The 16277-nt window shown below is 41.6% G+C and overlaps 2 protein-coding genes across 2 annotated transcripts in view; both read left to right on the forward strand.

Moving 5' to 3' along the window:
- Positions 1 to 16277, forward strand: part of LOC120558082 (potassium voltage-gated channel subfamily A member 10) — a 105828-nt gene that overhangs the window by 60240 nt on the left and 29311 nt on the right. The window lies entirely within an intron of this gene.
- LOC120558083 (potassium voltage-gated channel subfamily A member 3) lies at positions 2780 to 4579 on the forward strand. Its single transcript, XM_039798938.1, has one exon. It carries the CDS (start codon positions 2994 to 2996, stop codon positions 4536 to 4538), a length of 1545 nt encoding a protein of 514 aa, XP_039654872.1. The 5' UTR covers positions 2780 to 2993; the 3' UTR covers positions 4539 to 4579.

Raw genomic sequence — 16277 nt, forward strand, 5'->3', positions numbered from 1 at the left:
CCATATTTGGATAGAAGAGAGGTTCAGCTTTCCTTTGGGTGTGACATGTTGAAGTTAAAACCCACACACTAAAAAATACTGGGCTGAAAACAACCCAAATTGGGTTAACCTCAACCCAGTTCCTGGTTCAATATAGGACAGAACACATGCTGGGTTGTTTTGACTTTTTGAGTTGGGTTGAAATTTTAACCCAGTATAAGGGTTTCTTCGCCTAACCAAAATCTGGGTCATTCTGACACCAATGTTGGGTTAATGCAACTCATTACTGGGTCAGGCCCACCAGCCCAAATATTGAGTTAAATTGAACCCCTTGTTGGGTTGATATTTGACCCATTCATTTAGTTATTCTTTAATCTATGAAATTCCTATATTTTTAATAATAATAACCGACAATGCATACACTTCATTAATGTCACTGATTTTATTGAATAATATTTTATTTACTCGTTTATAGAGAAAAACTGGAATAACATTAACAAGCCCAATTCCCTTATCACATGAGCGTTTCCAAAAAAGAAACGCATGGGGCCACATTACCCCTACCTCATTTCAAAATGTCTATCAAATAACTGGACTAATACCAAGCAACAATTATTAACAATAATTCATTTCCTCCTTATATTCCTCCTAAATATTAGAGAGAGAGAGAGAGAGAGAGAGAGAGAGAGAGAGAGAAAAAGAGTGCTGGAGGAACTGCTAAGCAGAGAAACACTGCTTTGGGAAATTGATATCAAACACATAAAAACATTTGAAACAAACATGTACAGCTTGGACAACGCTGTCCTGCTCCAGGGCCGGCCCACTGAGAACGGTGAATGCCTGAGAGCAGCAGTCCTCGCCTCCCAACACCAGGGTGCAGGGGTATGGCCTGGTCTGCTCTGCTGCCTGAAGGTACTCCACCATGTTTGTTCCGACCTGCAAATAATAATAATATTCCATGAATAAAGTACTTGAATGACAAAGACTCTGACCAGCTGACAGCTAATGTTTTCTAACAGATTTTTCTATTACAAGACCTGCATCACTAGATCTAAGGGCTGTGTGAGTCTAGGACTACTCACAGGCTTAAAATCGATGAAGGCCTTCATGGCGTCGGACACTGTAGTCCTCACTGTCTTTCGGCCCATCCTGGAGACTGCAGGTGGCATCAGGCTTGGCAGAACCATCAGGGCAATTTTCTTTGGAGCCTGTAAAGAAAGAAAATAGTTTGACATAAGAATTATCATAGTTTATCGGATTAGTAGTTTATGGCTCGAAAAATGCACAAATCCAAATATAGAAATCTAAAGGTTATGTTGATGTTATAGTTTCTACCTTGTGACAAAGACTCTGTCTGCACGTGGGGCTCTCCCCCCCTGTCTGCACGTGGGGCTCCCCCCCCCCCTCCCCCATGTAGTGGTATTTCTACAATCAAAGTGTGTTAACTACACTTAACACAAATTACTTTGTCAACAGAATGCGTGCTTCGCTATTAGCTGTAGCTAGCGATTAGCATTAGCGACCTTTTTAAAACGTTATAATACCTCATATCATAGTGAATTTGTCTCGTGATTTTCCCCAGACACACACATAAATGGGTATAAAAGCACTGTTTATGTGTCACTCCCTCAGAGAATTAGAAATATTCTCCATTTAAATCTTAGGTATCATGCTACAATATTAGCCAACTGAACTTGCGCTAGCCTTGTAGCATGAATCCATAGATATATCATTAACCATTAAAAAGCAGGTCAACATTTTAACAGTACATAGTCAGATTTATGATTAAGTTACACATGCTGTCCAGCATGTGTAACCATATTGGGTTACTTTTAGTAACCCAATATGGGTTGAATAGCCTATAGGCCTACATAATACAGGGTTAAACAGCCTCAACCCAGTGGTTGGGTTAATAAAATAACTCAGTATTTTGCACAATAAAAATAAAAAAAGAGCAGATTGTGCATTAGATATGAATCTCATTTGAACTCATTAACCCCGTGCACGTGCTCCATGAAGCCACAGACGGTTACAGGCGCCTTTGATGAAAGCTTGTCAGTTGTCACTATGAATTACAAACAACACCGTTTTTTGCATTTTCGTCATGAACCACAGCTGTAACAAAGACCGACACTTGAGACGCTTCTTTGATGCGATTCTATCACCACATGGCGGACAGGCTTCTTTTTCTTTACGAATGGAAATGAGGCGCCTGATCCCGAGGCTTCTGTGTTCTGTTAATAAAAAGCATAGCATATTTAGACGAACGCACGTGGACTGTGTACAGAACTCAGCTCAACACTCATGTGCTGGCGAGTGCGCGCATTGATTTACAAGCTGGTACGCGCTTGTTTTCAGCACCACGGAGAGAAACAACACCCCCCTCAACCAACAAGAAATAAGACACCCAAAAAAGCAAATAAATAGTTTTTATTCATCTGGTTTGGACTGTGCATATCTGGACATCCACCGTTTAGCGTTCTGCTGTTAGTTGAGCTTCCCCTAAAACCCTGATGACATCACCAGCTCAGTTTCTGAGGGAAAAGTGAGGCAATGACTGGTGACAACATCATTTGCTCTGTGTCAAAGGTGTTCGACACAATCAGACTTTATTGCAGACACGCATTGCTAAAGAGGGCACTGCTCCTGAATGTCTTTTCCCTTGTGGGTTTTTCTTAAAGTAGGCTAAACTCGCTTTATATGCCACTGACAGAAACCTGTGAATGTTTTAAGACAGCAGTGCTGATCTATAGCTTCGTGTCTGCGTTAATACAAGCTGATATAAGAGTGAGAACTTGGTGTGGACGTATGTCAGACATATGAGCGCCGTGGGCGGGTGTCGACGTGTTTGTAAAGTGGGGGAAGGCAGAGGGGAGCGCAGCGCTTCAGTGTGTGGATATGCGGATATAGGTGATGGTTAGAAGAGATGTAAGTGGCGTCGGCCTCAGCTCTCCAAAGCTGTTGGATGGGGGAGGCGTGGCGCACTCTGCCCCTCCAGACCGAAAACCACCTGTATGGATGACCAGTCCCTTATCGTGATCAAGCCCCGCTCGTCCGCCAGGCACAAGGGCAGCAACGCGACTGACAGCCGGGGTTATGCCGAGCTGGAGCGGGGCGTCATGACGGTGGAAAACATGCTGGAGGACCCCGCCGTGCTCTCGGCGCCTCACCTGTCGGTGGATCGATATGAGCGCGGTCGGCAGGGATGCTGCGAGAGGGTGGTCATCAACATTTCGGGTTTGCGCTTTGAGACGCAACTTAAAACTTTCAACCAGTTCCCAGACACGCTGCTGGGGGACCCCAGGAAAAGGATGCGCCACTTTGACCCACTGAGGAACGAGTACTTCTTCGACAGGAACAGACCAAGCTTTGATGCCATCCTGTACTACTACCAGTCCGGGGGGCGCATACGGAGACCTGTTAACGTCCCCATTGATATTTTTTCCGAGGAGATCCGGTTTTATCAACTCGGAGAGGAGGCCATGGAGAAATTCCGTGATGATGAAGGTTTTATAAAAGAAGAGGAACGCATACTGCCCAAAAAAGATTTCCAAAAGCAGGTTTGGCTTTTGTTTGAGTATCCCGAAAGCTCTGGACCAGCGAGGGGAATAGCCATAGTTTCAGTGCTTGTTATTTTGATTTCAATTGTTATTTTCTGCATGGAAACTCTGCCGGAATTTCGGGATGAGAGAGACCAAGCCACAGTGGCACCCGCTGCCAATGGCACTGATCCCTACGTGCCAAGCCCGTTCACAGACCCCTTCTTCATCATTGAGACCCTGTGCATAATATGGTTCTCTTTCGAATTGCTGGTCAGGTTTTTCGCCTGCCCCAGCAAAGCTACCTTCTCCAAAAACATCATGAATATCATTGACATCGTCGCCATAATCCCCTACTTTATCACTATGGGCACTGAGCTGGCCGAGAGTGAAACCAACGGCGGCCAGCAGGCGATGTCCCTCGCCATCCTGAGGGTGATCAGACTGGTGAGAGTCTTTCGCATTTTTAAGCTGTCGCGTCACTCAAAGGGACTTCAGATTTTGGGACAGACCCTCAAGGCCAGCATGAGGGAGCTCGGCTTGCTCATATTCTTCCTTTTCATCGGAGTTATTCTCTTCTCTAGCGCGGTTTACTTTGCAGAAGCAGACGACCCCTCTTCCAGTTTCACCAGCATCCCAGATGCGTTTTGGTGGGCAGTGGTCACCATGACCACTGTCGGATATGGAGACATGCATCCGGTGACCATTGGTGGGAAAATAGTGGGGTCTCTGTGCGCAATAGCAGGCGTGCTGACCATTGCCTTACCCGTGCCAGTGATTGTGTCCAATTTCAACTACTTTTACCACAGGGAGACTGATGGAGAGGAGCACCCACAGTACGTGCACACCAGCAGCTGTGAGCACCTCCCCTCGGAGGAGCTGAGAAGGTCCTGCAGTTCCTCATCCCTCAGCAAGTCTGAGTACATGGTGACAGAGGACAGTGCGTTCAAACAGCCTAACTTCACCACGGAAAACAACCAGAACTCCGTCAACATCAAAAAGATCTTCACAGACGTGTAAATGAACCCCATAATGGATCATTTATGGAGCATGAAGACATAGTAGCTATAATAAATAAATAAATATATATATATATAGCCAATGTAATCAGTCTATATCTGTGAATGAACGTGCGTAAATGTCCGTTTTAACAAGTCCATTTAATGTTTTTTTTTTTTTTAACGTAAGCAAACGAGAAATACCGAGTATATCTATTTCCAGTGTAGATTCATATGTTATAAGTATTTCTCTGAGATCAAAAAGTATTAATATGACTCAAAAACATTTGTACTGGAAAGGTATTTATTTTGGCTCAAGCGGTTAGAAAAAAACATTTAATGAACACGTAAACGGCTTGTTAAAACGGATATATTAGCAGAGTATTGTGCCACACGATGCCTACATATCTTGATGTAAACGCGAAAGTTGTTAGTGTTCATGATTTGGATACACGTGTAGCATATAGTCTACTATAGTGAAAAACGACGTCTTGTGCTTCGTGGAAAGAAACTTTTCATTGTCCAGTAATGTAATGACTAGACTATGTTAATTTATATAGCCAGAAGCCTGTATAGGTTATATTTAATATCATAACCTGTCGATATGTTGGTCTCTGGGTCTTGTTCACATGATTATTCAGGTATAACACAGAGTGGTGTCGATGGGAAAGCTTATAACGCATAACAATGAAATCGAGCTTTATGGTAAAATTGTATTTTTATTCAGAACTGCCTACTTATATTAAATAAAACGGAAATTAACTGACCCCGACTCAAAATGTCATTCTAACCTTATACATTACTATTATTATTTCGTCCAAAGCGAGCAGAGGGGAACGTGAAATATAAAAAGTGTGAGTAAGCGTGATTTGAGGTAATGTGCGCTCTAACAACAAGATGAAAAGAGCGTGGATGAAGGGAGGGAGAGCGTGCAGAACGCCCCGCCTCCTGCTCGCTGAGCCCACCTTGTGATGCAGTCTCCATGACGACGGTGGTACCCAGTCTGATGTTACCATGGCATTGTATTGCATTTTCACACTTTTTCACAAGACTTTCCAAAGGTGGTTAATTATCACATTTTGTCCTTGGAGGGGGGAAAGAGGCAACATGTTATTTTTTTTTTCTTCTTCTTTTTGTTGATATGATGTTAAATATGTTGAGTGCCATTCAACCGGATGACTTTAACATTCTGCTTCATGAGGAATCATAGACAAGTTGAAGGATCTGATGGGACAACATTTCACTGGAATTGTACCTCGTAAGACTTTATGTGACAATTAAAAATTGATTGATTGATTGAACTAGCAATAATTTAGCATGCATGGCCTCAGGCAATGAGCTGGAAGACCTGTAGAAATATAGCCTATAGGGGAAAATGATGAAAAGCTGTAATCAGTGCAGCCACTCTTGTGTTTCCCTTCACTAAAACCACCTCAGCTGCTCTGTGAGCTTCATTCTCTGAGTTGGCATGCCAACTAGGTCTGACGTCAGCTACCTTTCATCGTCTCCAGCAGACATGTGCACGTGTGCTATGTGATACAAAGTGGCTGACTTTTATAATTGTTAGTGCTGCAACCAATGATTATTTTCATTATAGACTCATCTATTGGTTATTTTATCAGTCCAATAATTGATAATTTAATCTATAGCCTTTATGTTATAAAATAGTGAGAAAAAAGGTGTTATAAGTTCCCAGAGTCTAAAATGACGTCTTTAAAGTGATGGTTCGGAGTAATTCACCCTAGGGTCCTTTGCACCATGACCTCGAGCCAAACACCCCCCCAGAAGCTTTTTTCACCTGGGTCTAACATTGGGAGAGTTAGTGTAGAGAGCTAGCAGCTGAATAGCTAGCGGGCAGGACCCACGCTTGTATTAAACCACTAATATGCCCGAATGATACCAAAGGTCTACACTAGTATATATAGGTTATGCACTCATAAAACGATGGATTGGAAAGTTTGTAAGTACACCAGAAGTTTATGTAAATAACACTTGCCTGCTGGCTTCTGCTCTCTGCTGTTGTTGTTGCTGCTGTGAGACGAGTGCTTAGGGACATCTACAAATTACAACACCGAAAAGAGATGCAACAAAAATATTTTTTAATTTAACTTATTTTTTTAAGTAAGTGCTGTAATATAACTAGCAGGAGACAAGTAATAATTGAGGTAAGTTTGGAGACATTACCTTATTTAATCATTAAATTAATACATATTTTTGTTGTATCTCTTTTCGGTGTAGTAATTTATAGACGGCCCTAAGCACTCGTCTAACTGCAGGTAGCAACAGCAACAGAGAGCAGAAGAGAGCAGGCAAGTGTTCATAAACTTCTGGTGTACTAAATCCCCCTTTTATAGAGATAACCTATATATACTAGTGAACTTTGGTATCATTCGAATATTAGTGGGTGTTTTAGAAGATACAAAAGTGGCCATTAGTTGTACGCTACTTCTCCATGTTGAGTAAAAAGTCTATTCATTAATCCAAGCTTTTTTTCAACCATCACTTTAAATGTATTGTTTTGTTCAACTTAAAGTCCAAGTGTTCAGATTACAATGACATAATCAGAGAAAAGTAGCAAACCTTCACTTTGGAGAAACTGGCAGCAGAGAATGTTTGGCAACTATTTTGATCATTAATTATCATTTTGATATCATCATATCATTTTTTTCAAGCAAACATGCCAATAAATGCTCTATCAGTTGGTTATTCCATTAATGAAATATACATTTTAGCTCCAATTATTTTATTTTATTTTGTTTTATGGAGTACCAGTAATTAGGTGTGCTTTCTGATCAGCACAATGTTCATTGCTATTTATTACTGTATAATCGATATAAGAAGACACATTTGTTCAGAATTCAATGGTAATGAATGTTTTTAGAAACTACTGTCTGTATCATTAAGTAGTTTAAATGATGTTGTATTGCTGCTGGGCGGTAGGTTTAGTGGTGTTGTTTTTGAACTGAGGCTTCATCATTCTGAACATAGCTCAGTGCTACTCTCTAGTGGATCAACTGAGTTATTACTTTTGGGAAGGAGTTTGATATTGAGCTTGTGCTCATTGTATTTAGCCCCTTCCTTTTAGACTTGATCAGTCTTGAAGATTGAATATATTATTGTGCCTTTTATAATCATAGTGGTATCCAATTTATAATGTAGGCCGCATTTTGTTCTAACTGCCTTAGACTTTCTGAGCCCTTTTTAACAACTCAAAAACATACCAACATTGTTTTATTAATTTTATGCTTTTCCTGATTTTATGGGAACTGCTTATGAGCACAATTTTGAACTGATGACGTTTCAGAAGTCTGCCAAAGAAAATGACCCATTTCTTTTGTTTGAAGCCTCAGGGACTTTAACTGTAAAATATAGTCCTATACAATGGATTTTCGTATGCTCCTATTTGTGATTGGTGTTGACAATACTGTTTAAGCAGCACTACCCCTCCCAAATACCAAATTTGTCTCTTACTGATATTTTATAACAATTATTTTCTACGGGTCCTCTTGCTACTGTACATTTCTTTCTCTGAATATTTCTTTGCCATATAAATACATCTGTTCATGCATAGCTCATATTACATATAAAACATGTTAATGATGTCCTCCTTTGGTTTAATAACAACGCCTAATGGTCATATTTAGTCATCTTCATCAAATGTGCAAGGCCCTTTGTGACATAGCAAAGGGTTACCACTTCAATACTTATTTAGGTATTGGGTTTTATTCAGGTCAGAATAAAAGAAAATATGCATATTGAAGAAAAGGTTGATTTTTGCAGTACTTGATTCTGTGAGACTCCAAACAATGAGGGAGGAATAATGTTTTGTTCCAGACTCTGCCATGTGATTTGTCACGCAGGTCAGGAAACTACCATAATTCCACCTAGAGGCTTTTAGTCTGACCCACAATTCTTAGGTTTCCTAATTCCCAGTAGGACAAAGGGAAAGCCGTTTGTAAGCTTGAGTGCTGAAAAACTTCTCACTCAAACTCAACATGACAGCACAGAAGTTGACGTGAAGGTTGCTTTAAATTCACTTTCAGCTGTTACAAAGCAAAATCCACTTCTAGAATCACACGACAGCTCATGAAGTCTTTTCTATAAAGCAACATTTTAACAAAATACTTAAGACAATGAACTTAACAGTCTTCTATAATATAATATAATATACTCGCAGAATGGTTCCAGTAACATGTTGCATGATTTTCTATAACCCACTTCCATATTCATAATACCGTATACTGGACATGTAACTTCTAATTTGCCATGAAAATAATTAGGTTGAGTTCAGGTTAAGCATTTGTTTGGATAAGTGTATTTTCTTATGGTAAGATTTGGGCCTTGATGACAATGATTTAAATGTCTAACTTCAGAAACTGCCTCTTTTAGTAACGTGATCCAAATTTGGGTGGTGTATACAAAGACTCTACATACAAACAAAAGCACCTAAGAGAGATAAACACAACATTTGAATTAGAACATATAATATGACCATCCACATTTATAGTCATTTTTAAAGTGAAGCAGTTTAGCATTGAGTTTCACAGATTTAACCCTTCGTCCACTTAATTTTACTGGCAGAAGGTCAAAGCCCATGCGGTCCACAGTTTCAGGTGCTCTGCCTCAGAACTGCTGAGTGGCTTTGTTCCCTCTGTCCCTACTGGAATTTAAGTCCTTCTTCAATGTATTTTTAACCAGGGGAAATGTTACCCAGCGCCATTAATCATCTCCCACAGAGTGCACCTGCAGTTCAGCCTGTCTTGTTCTGGCTTGTGGAGAGGAAAGAATCGCATTAGAGTTGAACTTGTTTGACTTAATAGACTGAGATATTGTGACCTCATGAGGAGATCAATGCTGCTTTTACAGTATTTGAATAAATAGAAGAATATTTCACTTAATTGTTTATCAGGAATGCTGAAAGTTATTACACAGCTTTAATTACCAAGACAATGAGTCCACATTTCTTTCAAAATTCAGGACCATGTATTTCTTTCATTAAATTCTTTTCTTGACGTGTCCCTTTGTTCCATGTAGAGCTGGGTATCAAACTGCAGTACCAAAAGTACCAAAAGCTGGCATTGAAACTACATTTATCAATATTTCTGCCTTAACAATGGAAGGGTGTTCGTCAGCTCTACTGAGTGTTTTTGCATCTTTTAGCTCAATGTTTTGGTTTGCTGGCCTGCAAACTGTGCTCTTATTAATCTTGTTTCCAGGTGCAGCAGGCAGCCGTTTTCAGCAAAAATCTGTGATAGGCAGATCGCAGTATTAAGAAAGAGATTTAAAGCAGGATGGACACTTTAATGTGTCTGCTAGTTTTAAAATGTGTCCTAATGTCTAAGTGTGTGTGTGTGTGTGTGTGTGTGTGTGTGTGTGTGTGGTACGCATGGATGCACTCTGCTGAGGGATCCTGGTCATTGAAGAAAGTAGTGGATAGAACGTGCATATGAGCTTGCATGCACACAAATGCACACAACAGACGCAGGAAACCGCAAACAGTCAGCTCCGCAGCTGGTCCTCTCTGATACTGCAGCTGCAGGCACATATGAGGAGTCCAGGATCATGCTCAGTTGAAGCTGGGGGGGGGGGTAGAGGGGACCCTGGGCTTCCCCTCTCCTCTCCTCTCCTCTCCTCTCCTTGGTGTCCTCATCATGCCAACATTCCCGACATGAGGAGTGATGCCTCTAATGATAAAAGGGTTTTTCTTTGGGCCTTTGGGGTGGGGGGGGGACTACGCACGGCAGGAAGCATGATCGGTCCGCGTATGGTAAAGGCAATTCTGTGTTACCTTATTTGACAGAAATCTATGCATTTCCCTGTTATTTCTGACAATTTGATAAACAAACATGTATATTATGCTTGAGTAAATTAAATCCCAATTAACAAAACTGGTTAAAAAAAAAAAAATTTAAATAAATCACCAGGAGTCCGGTTCAGACTCTGGAGATCAATTTGACATTAGCTCTTAGATTAAAGTTTATTTTCTGCTTGTTCAACGTTTTTTTGGTAAATTGCTCTGAAACACATTGAGAGGATTTATATCACTATTTTTATTCTCACTTCTTTTTATTTTGGTGCTGATGATTTTTCTTTGGGGCTGGCTAAAACCTTTTTGGGGGGCGCCAAAAAATCCTCTATGCAGGAAAAACCCTGGATATGCAATGTTTGCCAGCAGAGGTGCCTCTTGTCATCCTTGAACTTTACCAACGCATGACACATCGGTGAAGGGAAGAGGGGAAGGAAGTGGCTAAGCCCGGTGCAGTTATTCACAGCTCTGCACATTTTTTCCCCTTGCTCTGATGGTATTTTTATGTGGTACAGTATTTGCCTTAAAACTGTAACTCAGCGCTGCCAAAAATAGAAACCATGAGACATATTGCCATTTATTTCTCTGGGTGCCATTCATCCATCTGCTCTTTGGAGAACATGTAATGGCACTCTTGGGGCTATTCATAAAGTTAATTCTTCTGCGTCGAGACTCTATGTTCGGGGCTTTCAGTGAGAGAAAGGAAAGCCCAGAAAGTATGTCAGAGAGAGCATATATTACACCCACAACCCTTTTCTGCCCTGCAGGGAAGACGTACTAAAGCTAACAATGAAACCAGTTTTCATTCAGGCAACATATGCTGGAAAACATGTACAAGTTGCGGATCTGTGAAACAAGGAAGAAAATCATTCACACATTTTACACTTTTTCTACCCACTAATTCATTTTTTACTAATGCAGCTGACTGCAGGAAAATGAAAAGTGCTTTGTCATCGTGCTGTAACTATACCTGAAATATCCCAGCGGCACCAGAGACAGCAGGTGTGATGTCACTGCTGAGCCTCCTCCCACTGCTGCCCCTATAGAGATGGTCTCCGTAGCAACCAAATGAGGCTGAGCAAAAGATTCACCCAGATACAGTGAAAATGCTGACTTTGGACGTTTTCTGTGCTTTTTGGCGCTTTCAAAGAGTCTGATCATCTTTACCTTGAGGGACATGATTAATATTTGAGGGAAAAGTCAGATGTGTTTGGTGATGAGGTAATGTGATCCTGGAAACTGTGCAGCCCTGGCTCATCCCTCAGGTCTCCTGTAAGCGTCTGCTGGGTCCAGCAGCAGCAGCAGACTGCAGACCAGACTGCTACATGAGGCTGAGGGAAATATTTTGGTTCCTCAAGTCACTGGCAAACAAAAAGCCGAGGATTACATCCTCACAGTGACACAGTAGCTGTTACTGTAAATCTCATAATGTGCATCTGTGCTGCAGCAAACAAACACTGCAGCCTATTCTTCCACCAATGTAGTAAAGCAGACCTGAATATGCTTGGTGCTCATCCTTTTAATGCCAAATTATTTGTTGCACTTTCTAAAACATGAAAAGGGAGCAAAATCCAGGATTTGCTAAACTATTCAGGGGTGGAGCAATGTGTTGCAATAAGTCACTGCAGCATGCAATGCATGGGGTCAAAGCTTATTGTCAGACACAATCAGCCTCCTTTTTCTACTCTCACCCTCATATATCATCATAGATATCATATTTCCAGTATGACCTTGGTGTAATTTAACCTGAGTGTTCCTGAAGAAAGCACTTACCATGGCTTGAATTTCTCACTTATACAGGCACATTGTGTAGCAAAGCATAAGGGTATCCCTGCAACATTGACACTGACTCACTCACTCACTGACTGACTGACTGACTGACTGACTGACTCATAGTTCTTCCCTTCAGCATCAGTATTGCTCACTGAATTGAATTAAGTCACAATTTTATTGTAATTTTGCTGCTGTCAGTATACAAATAAAGAAGCCGTATATTAAAGTGTGGGTTTGTTTCAGCCAAATGTTGCATGCTGTAACTTTTGACTTGCAGGCCAGCAGCATGTGTACACAGACACTGTTATAGGGTGGAAAATGTCCACAGGTAGCGACTGGTATTCTGCAAACCTATGAGTTTAGATAGTAAGCTAGTGCAGCGGGTGTGTGCGGACTTGTGAGGTTATCTCGGTAAGTGAGATGCAGCTTGGCAGTATACCGCAGCAGCAGTGTCCTTGTGTCTCTCCTGGTGTCTGGCTCTTTTCCAGTGTCTGCTCTCATCCTGCTGCTTCTCAATCTGATGAGCACGACTCACTCCCTTTTTTCTTCTCGTCCCTCTCTTTGCACAATGTTCTCTCTTCCCTATCCCTCCCTATATTTATCTCCATCCCTTCCTGTCTCTGCCTCAGATGTACTGTTTGCTCCAGGGACACAGAGAAGGACACAGGGAGCTGCATTGCTATACATGTGTGTACCTGAGCCACTCTTTTTCATTTCTTGCATCCTCTTTCCGAGCCTGGTCCTGTTGGCTGTATGTCCTGTATAACTGGCCTCTTTTGCAGCGCACCACAGTTTCTCTCTCCTGAGCAGTGATACTGCAGTGACTCATCTCCCAGAGGGTCAAAACAATTGAGTTTCAGTGGTGATGCATTGGGGGGAAAATAAGTGTTTAGCACTAAGGTTGTGTGATTGCCAGATACATTGATGACTGGAAAAAAACATGGTGGGAAATACAAATTTGTCAGTATAGATAGGATTTTAGCATAAGATTCTCATTGAATATGTTGATGACTTTGCATTAGAGAATTATCTAATGAGGAAATATACACAGGTGAAAGTTGCCTCATCATATATAGAAGCAGAAAATCTGTTTTAATGCAGCAGCAAATCAAAGAGTAGACATGATATGGAGAGCTTATCTGTTCCGTCTTATTGCATTATATTGGCCAGTGAGTCCGCTGGTAACAGGAAGTGTGTGTGTGTGTGTGTGTGTGTGTGTGTGTGTGTGTGTGTGTGTGTGTGTGTGTGTGTGTGTGTGTGTGTGTGTGTGTGTGTGTGTGTGTGTGTGTGTGTGTGTGGTGTGTGTGTGAGTGTGTGAGTGAGTGAGTGAGAGAAACCTGTGGCTGCTGCAATGCAGTATCAAAGAGCAAGGAGACATCCAGTGTTTTTAAAAAGAGCACTGCCCTCCAGGGACCGAGCTGAACAGTACTGACACTTGCCCTTGATAAACCTGGGGACTTTGGGTACAGCTAATTTTACAGTGATTTTCTAGTATTTTTCTAGTGACCAACTTTTAAAAAAACGATAAGGAATACCATAGAAGGGAGTGTGACTGAGTGTAGAACCTCAATTTTTGTACAAAAATGAGACTGTTCTTCAGGCACTCTTGGGCAGAGCATAGTCTGCCATATTGGTTTAAAACGCTGACCGGTTTCAACCTCAAAGGCTCTTGTTTACTTATTCTTTGATCAAATAGTTTTTACATGGCTGCCTGTGTTTAGACATTGAACATTAGAGAATGTTGCCTCTTGTTTAATAAAAAAAGGGTTTTATAGAAAATATATTTGTCAAAGTAAAGTATCAAAAAGTATACTTTAAGGTAAAGTTTTGGTAATGGTACCAAAGCTCAGCTCCAATATAGGTACTAGTCATGGCCGGATGAACCTGTTAAGGGGGCTTTACTGTTGGGCTTCTACTGACCCCCCCCCCTCCTGCCGCCTTCTGAGCAATGTGCAAAATGTACCCTGGCGACACCTCCAGTCCTCCCATGATGGAAAAGTACTTAATTTGTGTTTGTGGTAATTTGATTAAACACATCTTGATTTGAAACACAGTGTCTCACTTCAAGACAGCATCGGTTGATATTGTCCTCTCATGGTGCAAATACCATGAGAGATTTGCAATCAATCCAATTACCAAATCCAGTTGGCATGTAGTGAAACTGGGGCCTTTAGGCTTCTTTAAGGATCCGGGACCCTGGGGCAGTTTCCTGCTTTACCCAGTTGGCAATGCAGCCTTGGTACTAGTATTGAAATATTTCAAATGAAAGCTTGCATCAACTGTCTGGTCAGATTCATAGTTTACTTACTCTTTGAACTGATACCATAGTTGTTGATCGAGATCAAAATTTAACAAATTTGAGGCATCCTTATGGCCCTGTGGCTAAGATGCAGCATTTTACCGCAATGTCCCTGCATGGTTCCGGCTGGAGATTTCTAATTATTTACCTTTCCCTCTCATCACATTTCCTGTGTCTCTACTACTAGTAGTGATTCTATACAAAAAAAGGCCAGAATATCAAAAAGTATGAAACGTTTTACCAATTTGAGACTATTCTTAGAGGGAAAGTTGTTACACAGCTGCTTGTGCTTAGTCAACATTCAACATTTGAGAAGGTAAGCTTCTTTTTATTAAAATGAAAAAAGTTTAGCTTTTTGGTAGAAAAACATGTTTATGTGTCTTAAAGGAAGACACTGTACTAGTAATGAAAAAAACTTGAATGTAAACTGCCGTGTTTTTCATGAATGTTTCTGTAATCGTTTTTGTTCCACTAGGCGGTTGAGAAATTACTTGTCGTTTAACTCGTGGCTCAGTGATAATGACCCTTCAGTTTCTCAGTCCAAAACGAGTCCTGAAATCAATACCTCTTGGAAACAAATTCATCGTTGTCACCCTCATCTACACAATCACTCATTTTCACGTCCCCATGTGATTAGAACATGTACAGCATTTAGAGTGCTGGGACCCTTCTCTTTTAATTAAAGCAAGCCAGCTAATGCAAAGTGAACTGAGCTTTAGAGTCTGCATTAACAGTCTTTGTAATAGGCCCCCGTCTCATAAATAATGGCTGTGCTGTCATGAGGAACCTGGGAAAGCCATTGAGAGATAGTGAGAGGCAGAGTTAGGATGATTTCCGGTTTTGCCGTTCATTCCGGTGTATGAGCTCAAACCGCTTTTGATTTATACAAAGCAGCTGAATTGGCATTTGTCATTATGACACATTCTGACAAATAAAAAAATAGCCTACATCAGCAACCTGTGCCGATGGCATCACAGTGTTAAATCTAACTTGTATTGCACGCAGTATTGGGCAGTAGCGTTACTAGTTTAATTACTTTTCAATGGCATTGGTGTTTTCTAAATCAAATAGCTTTTTCTTTAGTCATGGCATAGAGATGCATTACCGCTACCAAGTGGACTGGAGGCGCTACACTAATTATGGGCTCTCTCTGTCTGATTGTAGGTACATCTCAGTTCTCTTAAATTGCATCCCCGGATCCTCCACTTGCCTCCCTTTCTCACGTCTTAGTCCATCCCACCGAGAGACGCGAGGAAATCATGGGAGGAGAGAGGAATCGAGCAAATGTGTTTGAGAGGGATGAGATGTCCTTTCCTCTCAAGCATCACATTAATTAGTCAGCTGTTTGGGCGGAGTTAACAACCCTTTTAGCTTTACAGCTTCCGGGAAGGCTGCTCTGGTGTATCCTCGATCATAGCTCCTCGGAGATCCCTCCTCCTTCGGAGTGAGGAGCTATCAAATAAGAGATGCACCTAGTGTCCCACTCGGGAGTGGCTGCTGACTTAAGTACAACACCCAGTGGTAAAATTGGGTGGTCCGGTCCAGTGTTTGGCTTAATATCACACCGGTTTGAAACATCGGCCCAGGCCTAGTGAGAGGTATCTAAGTGTCTGGCAGCAGAGACAGGCAGACAGACAGAAGGTGACGAGGCTGAGAGCCGTGGTGGTCTCATGTCTGGCAGAAGTAACCTTGGCAAAGCAGAGTCTCACACAAATCATTCCGCCCGCCTCCCCCCACCCCCGTTTCTCTTTGTTCACCTCCTCCCATTCACAGCCAAGGGATTCCCGCTGACCTTTGGCTTCTCTGGAGGTCCTTTCTGGCCACGGTGAATTCATTCCCAGTCTTTATAGCAGGTAGGGGATTTACTATCGATCACTTTGTTT

The sequence above is a fragment of the Perca fluviatilis genome, chromosome 4 (assembly GCF_010015445.1).
Source record: "Perca fluviatilis chromosome 4, GENO_Pfluv_1.0, whole genome shotgun sequence".
In the NCBI taxonomy this organism is placed as follows: Eukaryota; Metazoa; Chordata; class Actinopteri; order Perciformes; family Percidae; genus Perca; species Perca fluviatilis.

Coding starts and splice junctions, on each gene's coding strand:
- LOC120558083 (XM_039798938.1), top strand. CDS start 2,994: ATGGATGACCAGTCCCTTATCGTGATCAAGCCCCGCTCGTCCGCCAGG.